General features: G+C 39.4%; 1 protein-coding gene across 1 annotated transcript; it reads left to right on the top strand.

Annotated features, from left to right (window-relative positions):
- The first annotated feature begins 4370 nt into the window (after positions 1-4370).
- LOC117302604 (multiple epidermal growth factor-like domains protein 6) lies at positions 4371-12439 on the top strand. The gene is made up of 3 exons (XM_033786580.1): positions 4371-5062; positions 7694-7831; positions 12292-12439. The coding sequence occupies exons 1-3, from the start codon at positions 4833-4835 to the stop codon at positions 12437-12439; spliced, it is 516 nt and encodes a 171-aa protein (XP_033642471.1). The 5' UTR covers positions 4371-4832.
- Positions 12440-13574: the final 1135 nt, after the last annotated feature.

Raw genomic sequence — 13574 nt, 5'->3', positions numbered from 1 at the left:
GAAATCAACCATCTTAACGCACACAACTTAGTGTGACAAGGGTTATTTTTCTTTCATTATTATCTCGCAACTTCGATGACCGATTGAGCTCAAATTTTCACAGGTTTGTTGTTTTATGCATATGTTGAGATACACCAAGTGAGAAGACTGGTCTTTGACGATTACCAATAGTGTCCAATGTCTTTAAAATCCCCACAAAGTGCCTTGTGGAGCACCCAGTCTTTAGAATTCCATCATGGAGACACTTTGTTTTCCCTTTTCTGTTTTGTCGTCAGTCTCCATAAGTTAGTGAATATTGAATCCGTGGTTCGAACTTTTGTGTGTAATTATGCAAATTTTACCCTGTGACATGTTTTACAAAGAGCTAGGTACAGAGCTTGCATGCACTTACAGAAGCTTGTATCCCCCCGTACAGCTCAATGAAAGAAAAACAATCAATTTGATTTTTTGTTTGGAGAGAGTGGACTGTATGTTCTTTAATCGACTTTCGATATGAAGAAATGGATCCCCGTCTAAAAAAAAAAACTCGTCTAGTCGTTTAATTTCATAACTCAGTATAGGACACACAATGTACAATTTCCCATTAACGAGTGTAGTATCCTGCCTGCCAGGAAATGCACTGGAATGTACAAGGGCACTCTTTTTTTGAGAAGGTATGTGAACTTTCCTTTAAACAAAGTTTGAAATAAGTTGCCTTGTTGCATTATAACATTATAACGGAAGAGTTACTGATTGGGTGCAAGCAACGAATCCACCGTGGACTTAACTTCATGCTCTGATTGTTTTGGGAAAAGTTCTCCCTATGCGTCTTTGCATCTTTTGATTTTTAATTTTGTATGATTTCGTCAAAGTTAATTTAGATATAATTGCAAACACCACAACAAGCAAGCAAAAGCAACAACACTACCCCCCCCCCCAACCCCCCCAGGAAAAAATATCATAGCCGTGTTCACATTAAGTAGAACCTGCGACCTGAATTGTCTGTGATAAGGTGCAAGACCTTGGGCATGATTGGGCTTTGTTAACAACAGTTAGTGGGTAAATTGCCAAGTTCTGAGTCACCAGACTTTGTTATTGAACAATTAATTTAGGAGTTTCCCCCCAAATACCGCCTCCACAGAGGGACCCACTCATGGTGCGGGCGGGAAAGACCATGGAGGTAGAATTAAAGGCACATGTACACTATTGGTAATTACTCAAATAATAATTTTAGCATAAAAACTTACTTGGTATAAAGAGCAACGGAGAGTAGCTGTTGGTAGTATTAAACATCATGAGAAACGGCTCCCTCTGAAGTAACATCGCTTTTTTTTCTTTTTTTTTATAGAAAGAAGTAGTTTATCACTTAAATTTTGAATTGAATAAGAGACCTCAGCTAAGGTCGCGCCATCCGAAAGCCCACAACTTGTGCGACAAGCGTGTGTTTCCTTCCATTATTCTCTCGCAACTTCGACGACCAATCGAGTCATTTTTTTTTAATAGAAAGAAGTACATGTAGTCTACACTCAAATTTGAATTGAATAAGAGACCTCAGCTGAGGTCGCGCCATCTGAAAGCACACAACTTGTGCGACAAGCGTGTGTTTCCTTCCATTATTCTCTCGCAACTTCGACGACCAATCGAGTCCAAATTTTCACAGGTTTGTTATGTTATTGTTGAGACACACCAAGTGAGAAGACTGGTCTTCGACAATAATTACCAAAGGTATCTAGGCCTTTAAACCTAACGTCTGTTTAGTTGTATTACATTTGGGAATATTTCGCGCTTCCTGCGAATTATAATCTACTTTCAACTGACCGGGATGTAAAAGATATCAATGGACGGAGTGTATAGGATATCAATGACCAGACTATGACGTGCCCGGTGCGTAACATCCTAAATGTAGGCATATCATAAAACCCACATCCAGTTTATTATGACAACCGAAAGTGGTACACCTCGGCACATGGTGGGCTGGATTTCCACAAAGTGTTTAAAGGCATTGGACATTATTGGTAATCACTCAAAATAATTGTTGGCATAAATTTAACTTGGTTATGACCAAATGGAGAGTTGTTGATACAGAATAAAATATTGTGAGAAACGACTCCCTCTGAAGTAACATAGTTTTGAAAATGAGGTAGTTTCTCACTCAAATATTAAAAGACTTCAGGCCTGAATCGTAATTATGGCATAGGCACATTTTTAGCAACAATGGTGTTTTTTCCCCGATATTTATTCTCTTGCAACTTTGATGAAAACTATTCTGAGTCAAAAATTTCACTTTTTTTTTATTTTATAAATTGAATGCATATTATATGCTGGGATACCAGACTGGTCTTTGACATTATTACCAAATTTGTCCAGAGTCTTTAACTTCTGCAGGTGTTTGTTCATTTAGGTGTAATATAATGTCACTTTAATATGGTGCAATATTTTCTTAAGGTTTTTAGGAATACATTTCACCATATGGAGAGGTGGGGGTCCTGGATTGGAAATGCAATCCACTTCCAAACTTTGGCTAAAAAGTACAATTTTACGCTAATCGCTTTTAGAAGATTGAAACTTTTACGCTATAATCGAAAGTGTCATTTTACTCTTTATTTGACCATTTTTCAAAAATATATTTTAGTTGATTTAATAAGACCTTGTGTTATCAAGCTAGACGAGAAAGTATTAAACTAGGTCGCCCTGGGGTGTCAGTAGCAGAGGCGACGGGGTGGTTTTGAGGCATTTCCGGCTTCCGGGTCGTTCCAGCACCTACCGTTATTGAATCTAAATATACAATGAATAAAACCCAAGTTGAATGATTGTAATTCTCTCATGAGAGTTAGATGCGGATCCGGGGCTGGATATTACAGCATCCGGGTGCGCATGGAACTGGAAGGACCAACAGGATCCTCGGAAGTCGGGAACAGTGTTAATGGGAGGCGTTGTGCACCACCTCATATGCTGAGGTTGAGTATAGGCAATAAGATCATAGGCACAACTGTATCTTACTGACCTGCCTTTCACCTTTTGTGCCCCATATGGGGGGGGGGGGTACGGGGTACCCCAAAATGTTCCCATACCACCATTTCCCTCCTTTTCCTTGTCCAAGGCTCTTTACGCAAGAACCGGCCCGCTCTAATTCACGTAGCGTCGGACGACGAACTGAATATAGATGATTGGTCTGCACACGATACATAACAGTACTTGATGCCGTGGGGTCGAAGCATGGTTTTTTCGAGGTTTTTCAACCTCGTACAACGAAGCCGAAACACGAAACTTTACAGAAGACACACCTCTCCCCACCGGTAACAAAAATCCTCTTAAAAATTCCGATGATTCCAAGCACAATGACGATAGGCCTAGAGTATTATGGGGGATGGGTACACCATATATTACAACACCAAGATGTTTGGTGGACCCACTTAAAATCAAACCTGGTGTCTTCTTGCAAATAAATAAATGCATTTTCAGATGACAGGAATCAAGAAAAATTGAGTCAGTATTTTTTTTATTACACAAGTTGTGTGTCGTATCTTGTGATTTTTGTTTCATCCATTAGTTTCTCTTGCTTACTTTGTAGAATAAAAGTTAAAGACACTATATTAATCTAAAGCTTACCATGGCCTATGCGCGAACTTCGTGAACTGCTGGTCGTCGACATTATTTGAACAACATACATAGGCCCCCTTACATTATATTTTCTTTATGTGGATTTTGTTTACTATTTGTTGCATTTGGGTTTATTGTATGCAGTCTTTATACAGTTGATGTTTCATTGCACTGAACAATTTGTTAAATGCTGGGTTTTATGTCGGGTAGAATCGTCATGGTTTGGAAAGCACATAAAATGTCAATGGTTTCCCACTTTCATGATAGAAACAAATTCACCCCATAGACTCTGGACCTACGTTTGCACTTTTATTTCTTGTGGGAACAATCACCAGGGTGTTGAACGTATAAAGAAGGGTTTGCTTCCGACGTAAGAACTTCAAAAGTCCATTAAAACCGGAATGACCCCTACCATAATTACTAGCGTTGTGATAAAAGCTACCATTGATGGGAGCTTTTAGCCGCTAAACTTTTGACCTATTGGTGATTGAAATCCAGGCAGGCAAAACACGCCCACATCAGCGCTGATTGGCTGCCGTTTCATCACAGCTGTCGAAATCTCTGATTGGACCAATGAAGATCACCGGCATGCAATGACTGACAAGTTAGATTGACCAATGAAGTTGCGTAGAATACTCGCGACATGCGTGACTGGTTTTTAGTAACGTAATGTACCTGCATGCAATGCATTTACACTGTGTACAATGTACAAGTAATGATAATGCAGCAGGCTTGATCAAGTGGTTTAGCATGCCAAAGTTTTGTTCATTCATAGATAGGTCGTTGAGCGTTATCGGCTGACCCTGTTAAGATTTCAAGTCAGGATTTATTTTTTTGCCTCAGCGAAAGTTTATCTGTTGAACTTTGGAGCTTGAATAAGTGGGAAGAAAAGGCACCAGTATTTTTTGTACCGCAGTCACTGTTTATAAATCAGTGTAGGATTTTACTGAACGGAATTTTTTTTGATAGTTTTACAAATTGGATACACGTCGCCGAAGTGAGTTTTTCTGATCGTCTGCTCGAAGACAACGCCACGGAACCGGGAGATACAATAACTCAAGGAGAGTTACACTTCAGATCTGCTCTCGATCCGTAGCTGTGGAAACGTATTTCTATTTTGTTGGAGTCTTTAATTGGTTTTTACCAAACGGGATTTTCTACTTGGGACCCCAAAACGCGGGAAGTTTGTGGACGTCGCGGCTAGGTTTGAGAGTTGAGAAACCGGCATCGTCGAGAGGAGGAAACTTTTCACCATGGCTAATTTATTCTACCTCATCACCGTGATGGTGATGGCATTAGGAGAACTTGGGTTTGTAAACACGCAATACCTTCCACCAAGCGGAATGAACTATATGGAACAACAGCAACAACAGTACCAGTACGGAACAGGAGGAGGGGGTGGGGTAGCGGAGCCCATGGCCATACCGGTCAGGACGTCGGGCCTGCCCCTTGTATCGACCGGGAATGAGCTAGGCGCTGGAATGTAAGTCCCCCCTTTGATTGTGTGTTATGTTTACGTACCCGTGTGTGCACTCTGTTGGATACAACATGAATGCTTTGATTGTTTCTAAATAATGCACAGTGTGACATTGGCCTTGGTTGTAAACCTGAACAACTCGTCTGGCCGTAGAGGAAGATCAAGATGGTGTGACCTCGATGAATTCTAGCCATGCCTGTGGTTGTATCATATAGGAGGAACGGATCAATAATTGTGAAAAGAAAGTGTTGTTTGTCGCTCGATCTCGACTCTCAAATGGCAGAGAGTCTTGAGTACAAATATTTCAAAAGAATGGTTGGAACTTTGCATTTCCCATCATCACGTACATCCGGTACGCCGTACAACTACATCTTCTTGGAATACTTTTCGTATCCTGCCACCACCTTTTCACTCATATTTTACCTACTTGAGTTAATAAAAATCAAATTTTATTTCATAATATTATAACGCACGAAGAAGTGGTTGCAGGATACTTTTCACTTTTTGTTTTGACCACAACAAGTGAAAATTCTTGTGTAAGAAGTTCTTAATTAAAAACGTTTCTTCAGTTATTTTATGAAAAGAAAAACTAGGATCTTGAAATCCTCCTTGCCCTCTCTGTTTTCCAATCATGTCTCTCCACCAACTGCATGTCTTTTGTCACAGTGCCTATTGTGTGTGCTTTTTGTTGATCTGTAGTGTTAGCCAAAGTGTTGAATGAACCTTTTTGATTGTGCCCTGTCACGCTATGCAATCTAGATGCTGAGCACTAGAGGTAGCATGTAGGTTGTATGGTATCATTGACTCTTATTTGCATTCTGAAAGCTTGTGGTAAAAGAGAACATTACAAAAAAAGGGCCAGCTTGTGGTCAGGCAAATTGAAGCTACCAACCTGATTAAGTGTGTAGTCAATGATCGGCTTCTTTGAAAATAAAAACTACCTAGGGTTATGGTGTGTGTTGGTTTTAATCAATTTACAAAGACACATTCAGAGTTTTCTTAAAATTGACCTCATTAATTACTGAAGTCAGGTTTGCTGAAGTCTTTTTTTGTGGCTTAATAAAGGGGGGAGGGTGGTTGGGGTGGCCAGGGGGTGTCACCCCCCTTAGAACCCTCACACTAACCGTGGACGGAGGAATAATAAAGGCTGTAGTTATTAACTGGGGCGCTGTACTCCTTTCGAAATTTTGACATTCTCGGTCGTACGCTTGTCAAATACAAGTCTTCTCACTTGGCGTGTCTCAACATATGCATAAAATAACAATCCTGTGAAAATGTGAGCTCAATTGGTCTTCGAAGTTGCGAGATAACTATGAAAAAACAAAAACCGTTGTCAGTGTTCAGATGAAGTTGTGTGCTTTCATGAGGGTTACGTTATCTTAACTATGCTTTCAGATGCTTGATTTTCGAGACCCCAAATTCTAAATCTGAGGTCTCAAAATCAAATGCGTGGAAAACTGTTTATTAACCTCTCCCCATTACTCGTTACCAAGTGAGGTTTTATGATCATAATTATTTTGTGTAATTACCGATAGTGTCCACTGCCTTTTTCCATTCAGCCATGCCATACCACTGGGCCCAATTTCATGGCTCTGCTTACCGCCGAATTCTGTGCTTACGATCACGATTCCCCGCTAACGTGCAAGCGCCGAATTTCTGCACTAGCCTTATAAGCATAGAACGCCTTGTAACATTGAGTACGCATGCGCAAAAGCCAAAATTCACCGCTAACCTGTGAAATATGCTTGCTGTAAGCACAGAATTCCCTGCTTCCGTAAGCGCCAATTCTGTGCTTACGGTAAGCAGAGCCATGAGATTGGGCACTGGGGCAAATTTCATAGAGCTGCTTTAGCAAAAAATTTGCTTAAGCACGAAAATAGCTTGCTTGTTTTACACATGTTACTGGCAAAAATGTTATGCCACATACATTGCTTGTGACTGGTATTTAGCTGTTGTTTACTTAGCATAACAATTGAGTGGAGTCTTAGCTTGTAATCTGATTTTACTAAGCAAAGATTTGTTTGCTTAAGCAAAATTTTTTGCTTAAGCAGCTCTATGAAATTGGGCCCTGGTTCGTACCATGCTCTCTTTCTTATCATTGTTGTACAGGTCCAAAAATATGAAATGGCTACCCTTCCATCCTTGCCCTTAAGAATGTTTACATTTAGAGTTGAAATTGTGGAAAAAGCAAGATGTCTTCATGATAATAAAGCAGTCCATCCCTCTACCCACCTTTTGTCTCCCTTCTTCAATTGTGAATCCCTTTCTTTCTGTTAGCTTTCTGCCCCTCTCTCATTCATTTATTTCCACTTCACTGATTCTTTTACACCAGTATATCTGTGTGTGTGTGTGTTATGTTGTCATTTAGCCTTCAATTCAAGAAAGACTGCTTGTGCTTTGAGTCCATTTGCATTTATACATTTTGGTTGGTTCGAAGTTTGAAACAGCTAAATCAAGTTTCTCTTTAATAAGCAACATTTATAACAGACTGATTAGAGTTTTTTTGTTGTAAACCCAAATTCCTCATATTATTTCCCCTAAAGTCATCTTTTGGAGTTTATCCCTGTCCTCGCATTCCATTGTCAATTACACATGTCATTTTCTCCTAATTGACACACCAGATGATTTTTTTTCCAGGCCACATGTGTGCCCCTACCAGGAGCCCTCCATGATCGGACATCAAAGGCCCTGCGTGAAAGCTTACACAAGAATGGTGAAAGTATGGAGGCCAAATTGTGGCTATTCTGGACAATGGTGTGTCGGCTATGAAAGGAGGTAAGAATAATTAGTCGGGCAAAGTATGATGATGAGAAAAATAATTTGAGAGGCTAATCACCCTTACTGGTTGTTGAAATACTGAGTTGCGAAGGCTGCAGCTACATTGTGCTTCTAGCTGTAGGCATGCAAGGGCGCCAGAGACATCGTTCCGATACACATACCACAGAGTCCGATCCTAACAGAGATCAAAAGTTTTTTAAATTTACCAGAGGGAGGAAATAATTGGGGCACATAGCGATCTCCCCAACCTCGTTCCCAGTGATGTATGGTCTGGACGTGCCATTTTTTCTTTCTTTCACAACATGCCTTGCTTGATCTGGAAGTGTGACTTTGATTTTGAAATATATACAAAGAAATGGATGGTCTAATAAGTCCTGTGGTTGATTCATTTCTGTCCAAGGGGCTGTAGGTCAAAAGAGACTATAGGTCAAAAGACCTATCAAGTCATACAGCAACTAGCCCCCTCATATTCTTTATCGATATTGTGATGCGTTTGAAGGAACACGTTGCCTTGGATCGGACGAGTTGGTCTATAAAAAGCGTTTGTAACCGTTTGTTATAAAATGCATATAGTAAGAAAGATGTTGTAAAAGTAGAATACAAGAATCTACACAAATATGCCTGGAAATTGCATGGTTTTCCTATTACCTCGTCCACGAACACGGTCGGCCATTTATGGGAGTCAAATTTTTTACTCCCATAAATGGCAGACCGTGTTTCTTCGCGACGTAAAAGAAAAACCATGAAATTCCGAGGTATGTTTGTGTGGATCATTATATTTTACTTTTAAGTTATCTATCTAACCATATGCATTTTGTAACAAACGGGTTCAAGCACTTTTCAAAGACCAACTCGACCAATCCAAGGCAACGTGTTCCTTTAACTACCAGATATACATGTACATGTACAGGGATGGGATTGTTCAGACTTTTGGCTGAATTCAGACTTTTTATGTCGGCCTGGTGAATATCGGCCTGGTGAATACATTTGTGCTTTTATACATTTGTGCTTTTATATCCAGGGCCTGGTGTACATACATGTACATACATATACAACTATAAAGCGCCTTTGCATCAAGATCAAAGCACTGGTGAAGAAAATCAGACAATATTTGTTTCCACAAGTAAAGAAATCCTGCTCATTTGTCTACTTCTTTGGTGCCTTGGATACTGTTTCCAAAAGCTGCTTGGAATCTATAACCCCAGGGGTTGCCAAACGGTAGAAATGGCATCATTTCAACATACCTTTGAATTTGTATCCAAGTTTCAGACTTTTTTGCTAGTAAAATGACTCTCACCCCTGGATATAAAAGCATGATTCATAATTTGAAATGCGTTGCAGCGAAATACGTGTATTTTTACACGCGCATACTACATGTAAGAGCCAAACAAGCACCCTGCAAGCTTTCAAAAGTTTTCTTTAGCAAGCGCTGTGATGTACATAAGCATCAGGGCAGTTAACTCATGAAGAAGTTCTGTTTTGGTCTTCTATTTTGTATTTTGCCTTGCTGATATCTGAAAAGAAATAAAAAAAACCCATTGTTTTCTCAATTGAATAGCTGCTCAATGTCATCATATTTGTAGTTCACTAGTAAAATAAAGTAAGCCTTGTGCACTGTGCACTTGTGGATTTCCCAAAAAGATTTAAGCCCTTGGGCTGAATTACGCGTTTTCTTTTACTAAAACGGTCGCAGCCTCATGGACAATGACATGCTTTTGTCTGCGTTGTAGTATATGTAGAGGTGCTAAATTCTCCAGTTAACTGTGTGTTTTCTTTCAAGGCCTTCTACATTGTATATTTTAACGGTATGATTTGCCATTTTTGCTTCTTCCGGTAAACATGTAAATGTTTTCGTGGTATTGACGTTTTCATTCAGGAAGTATGAAGTAAAACCTTTGAGCCTCTGCAATATCTGTCAAACAATCCAACATAAAATTAACCCCCTTAACATGAGAATTTGAATGGCTGTTTTTGAACAATATTTACTGGCAGCTTATGTCACCATATCGACTTTGCATTGAACTCCCTGTGCGGTTTTCTGCATTGCTGACAAAATACTTCCTTCCACACAAAGAAACACAATGCTGCTTTTACAAACATGTTCGCCGCCAGGGGATCACGCATACTGCCTGTATGTTGTAACCTCTTCACCGGATCGGCTTTAGAAGAGGGGAAGCGGCTGTTAACTCATTTTTCTTCCTGTCAAAATGCACCAAACAGCTACAAGTTTACAGGATACTTACTGGGGAAAAAAACAAACTCTATGAGTTTTACTGTTAACTGATCATTCATACATGGATGGATTGCTGGCAAAACAAGCCATGTTTATTCATTTTTAAAATAAACCCACCAGGAGTAAACTATAATGATTGGGTTTAAGAACCTATTTGTTAGCTCTAGGTGTTTAAAGGCACGGTGTACTTTTGGTTACTGTCAAAGACTAGTATCTTCACTTGGTGTATTCCCACAGATGCCTAAAATAACAAACACAAGAACATTTTGGAAAAAATAATAGAAAGAAAAAAACACACTTGTTTTGCATAGAGATAACTGAGAAAGGCTTTATGCTTGAAGTCTTACTCAGATTCATTTCATTTTGAAGCAAAAGTATCCTCTTTCTCTTAAACTATGACTTCAAAGGGGGTCGTTCCTAACAATGTTTTACTATATCGGTGTTCTTTCCCAAAATGTTATTAATCTTTTGAGTAATTGCCTTATTGGCGTTCCCTTCCTTTTAAGGCATCAACTTCAAGAATAATACACACAAATGTATACTGCCTCGGAAAATAATGATCGACAGTTCTTTTGAGATGTTACAGTTCAAGGAAAGCACAGTGGATGACCAATCTTGATTTAGCTCTAGTTTAAAACCGCCTCAAGGAGAATTTTCAGGAAACTCACGTTCGAAGACCGGAAGTATTAAGAAACTAAAAATGGCTGTTGATGTCAACAGGAGGTTCTGGAGAATGTTGACAAAACATCAGGAATTTAGGCCAGAGGCTGCATGTGTTGATAAGTTCTGATAATGATTGTGAAATCAGTAAGCTTATAAGAATCACTTGGAAAAGATTAGTGGCGTGTTTAGTACCTTTGAGCAACTGTTCATGATAAACCTTTGGTAAATTTTCTTGATACAAATTTAGGTGAAAAGAAAAGTTATTATTTGGCTCTATCACAGGAACCCTTCAGGACAGATATATATTGAGAACAGTGTTTGTTACACGGACTGGGTTACCCTTTTTTCCCTGCTTTTTTATAGCCAGTAGCAAGGAGTGGGGAAGGGGCGATTCGTTTCTTTGCGCCTTCAACTCCAATTTTCCGTCCCCCCAAAAATCCAACCTCAGTTTGTTTTTGATTGACGTAATAAAATTTAACCCCAAACCATGCACCAACGTCTGTCATTGTGAGAAAACATATCATAAAAAATTATGTTTTTGTCCATAGTCAGACATTCATTGATTCATTGTCGAAATGGGCAATGATAGGACAGACATTCTTTACATTAGAATTAAAATGCAAGTTTCAAGAATGTGGTCAAACATGGTTTAAGAGTCAATTGACCTTCTGCGTAACACCTATGTAAATGTTGAATGAAAGCAGATCAATAAATATTGACAAATTTCATTCACAAATAAAGGCACAACAAATAAAGGCGGTAGGCACAACAAGATCTTGTCTGAGGTGCGCCTGTGGTTCTGGGAAAATAGATCGGTAAATCACACCATTAAACTTGTTTGCGGTTTGTTGCCAAAGCTTTTTATTTCTTATGACTATAACTAGTGCCAGTTCTGGAGCAGGGTTTTAGCTAGAATTTTTTTGTAAAGGGTGTCCAAATTAGCTGGAAATTTCAAAACTGGGTGTTTTCTTACAATTTGTATTACATGTAAGTTACAGATAAAACAGGGTGTCAAAAAACCACCCAGACACCCCTCGGCTATCACTATGTTCTGGAGTGCGTCTTGACGCAATTAATAGTTTTTGAAAATGAGAATGCTTTATGAAAAGTGTGACAAACAGTTCCTTTAATTTTTATGAAGTAATACTTAAAGGCAGTGGACAAAATAAAAATAATTATCAGCATAAAACCTCACTTGGTTACAAGTAATGGGGAGAGGTTGATAGTATAAAACATTGTGAGAAACGGCTCCCTCTGTAGTTTTTTGAGAAAGAAGTAATTTGAGACCTCAAGTTTAGAATTTGAAGTCTCAAAATCAACCATCTGAAAGCACACAAGTTCTTGTGGCAAGGTTGTTTTTTCTTTCATAGTTATCTCGCAACTCCGATGACCAATCGAGCTCAAATTTTCACAGGTTTGTTATTTTATGCATATAATGGGATACACCAAGTGAGAAGACTGGTCTTTGACAATTACCAATAGTGTCCATTGTTTTTAAAAACAGTTTTTTTAAGTTCTTCAACTACTAACTCGTCTCCAATTTTCATTGACTTTTGAACAGGACTGCATACTACACTTCATACCGTCTGGTTTATGAGAACTCCTACGTCACACGCTACAAATGTTGCCACGGCTGGTCCCGATTCAACGGTGAATCAGGCTGCATGTATCGTAAGTACACATCATTCATGTTCATTGAAAAGGTTTGAGTATTTTGACGAGACGTTTTTGTGTGTGTTCAGTCTTGGGAGTCTCGACAGGAAACTAGGCAGACTCATTGCTCTGGGATCGCCTACCTTTATTTCCCGTTCTTCAAGACAAGGGTAACAGGGATTACATTACAGAGCTGAGGGTGTGAATCACACAAGAGAAATGTGACCTTTTGAGGTGTCCCCCCCCTCCCTCTCTGTGTAATTATTTCAGGAACCCCTTTGCCTCTGCTTGTTCAACTGCTGTTAATGCATCATAAGATTAAAGCTTAACTGTTGTGTTAGTAATGATAAGATAATGTTGAGAGACTATGGAGGTTTGCCCCTAAGACTACAGGACTGGTACGGATTGTTACCGAGGGAAGCTGGGTACATGTGACCGAGCGCCTTACCAGAAGCCTCTTGTTAACTCTCACAAAAAGCTTTACATGTATGCCTCATATTTTAGAGCAAGGAACAGTGCTCGTATGAAGTTGAGGTGCAGTGCTGTAGTCTTGGTGATGGGCGGTGCTGGGCAGGCCTGCCAGAACCAACAAATTTCGCCCAGCACTCTGAGAAAAATACACTGTGTTGCCCACCACAGATTTCCCCCAGATTGCGCTTCTATCTAACTAAACATGAAAATTGTTGTTAAACCGCTTGCTCTTGGTGGACTATTGGATTTAAGAGCCAACTACTAAAATTGGTCTAGCTAAAGCATTGTTGAGGTACATGCCTACTTCCAAGCCTGGGGAGTGTTGTGGTCGATGTAATTTTTAACAAAATGCTCACTGACAACAATTTAATAAATGTACATAAATAAGTACAAAATATCGTTGCAAAAATCCACAAAAACACCCAGTTTTGCAGCTTCCAATTTTCACTGGATCAAAAATACGTGAACATAAAAACATGAGAATGTTTCATGGACAAAAAACATGACCGCCAGACTTTTCTAGCATTTAGTTTAGTATACTATTGTTAAAATCACTGGCCTCTGCCCTAATACAGTGTAGTCAGTGTAAATTTTGCGCTCTAATCTTGATTGTCCATTTTATGTGATGTGATGACACAACACAATGAAATGCACCTAGGGGTCTTTGTTTCTTCTAGACATGTTGTAGTTTAAGCACAGATTTCCGAGACTTACTGCAAA

Source organism: Asterias rubens, chromosome 18 (assembly GCF_902459465.1).
Source record: "Asterias rubens chromosome 18, eAstRub1.3, whole genome shotgun sequence".
Taxonomy (NCBI): Eukaryota; Metazoa; Echinodermata; class Asteroidea; order Forcipulatida; family Asteriidae; genus Asterias; species Asterias rubens.
Note: the sequence above shows the minus strand (reverse complement) of the source record. Positions and strands in the feature narration are given on the sequence as shown.

Excerpts from the sequence above, each read along its gene's own strand:
- LOC117302604 (XM_033786580.1), top strand. The coding sequence starts at position 4,833 with ATGGCTAATTTATTCTACCTCATCACCGTGATGGTGATGGCATTAGGA. Across the intron at positions 5,063-7,693 it reads AATGAGCTAGGCGCTGGAAT|GCCACATGTGTGCCCCTACC; the intron begins GTAAGTCCCCCC and ends TTTTTTTTCCAG. Across the intron at positions 7,832-12,291 it reads TGTGTCGGCTATGAAAGGAG|GACTGCATACTACACTTCAT; the intron begins GTAAGAATAATT and ends ACTTTTGAACAG.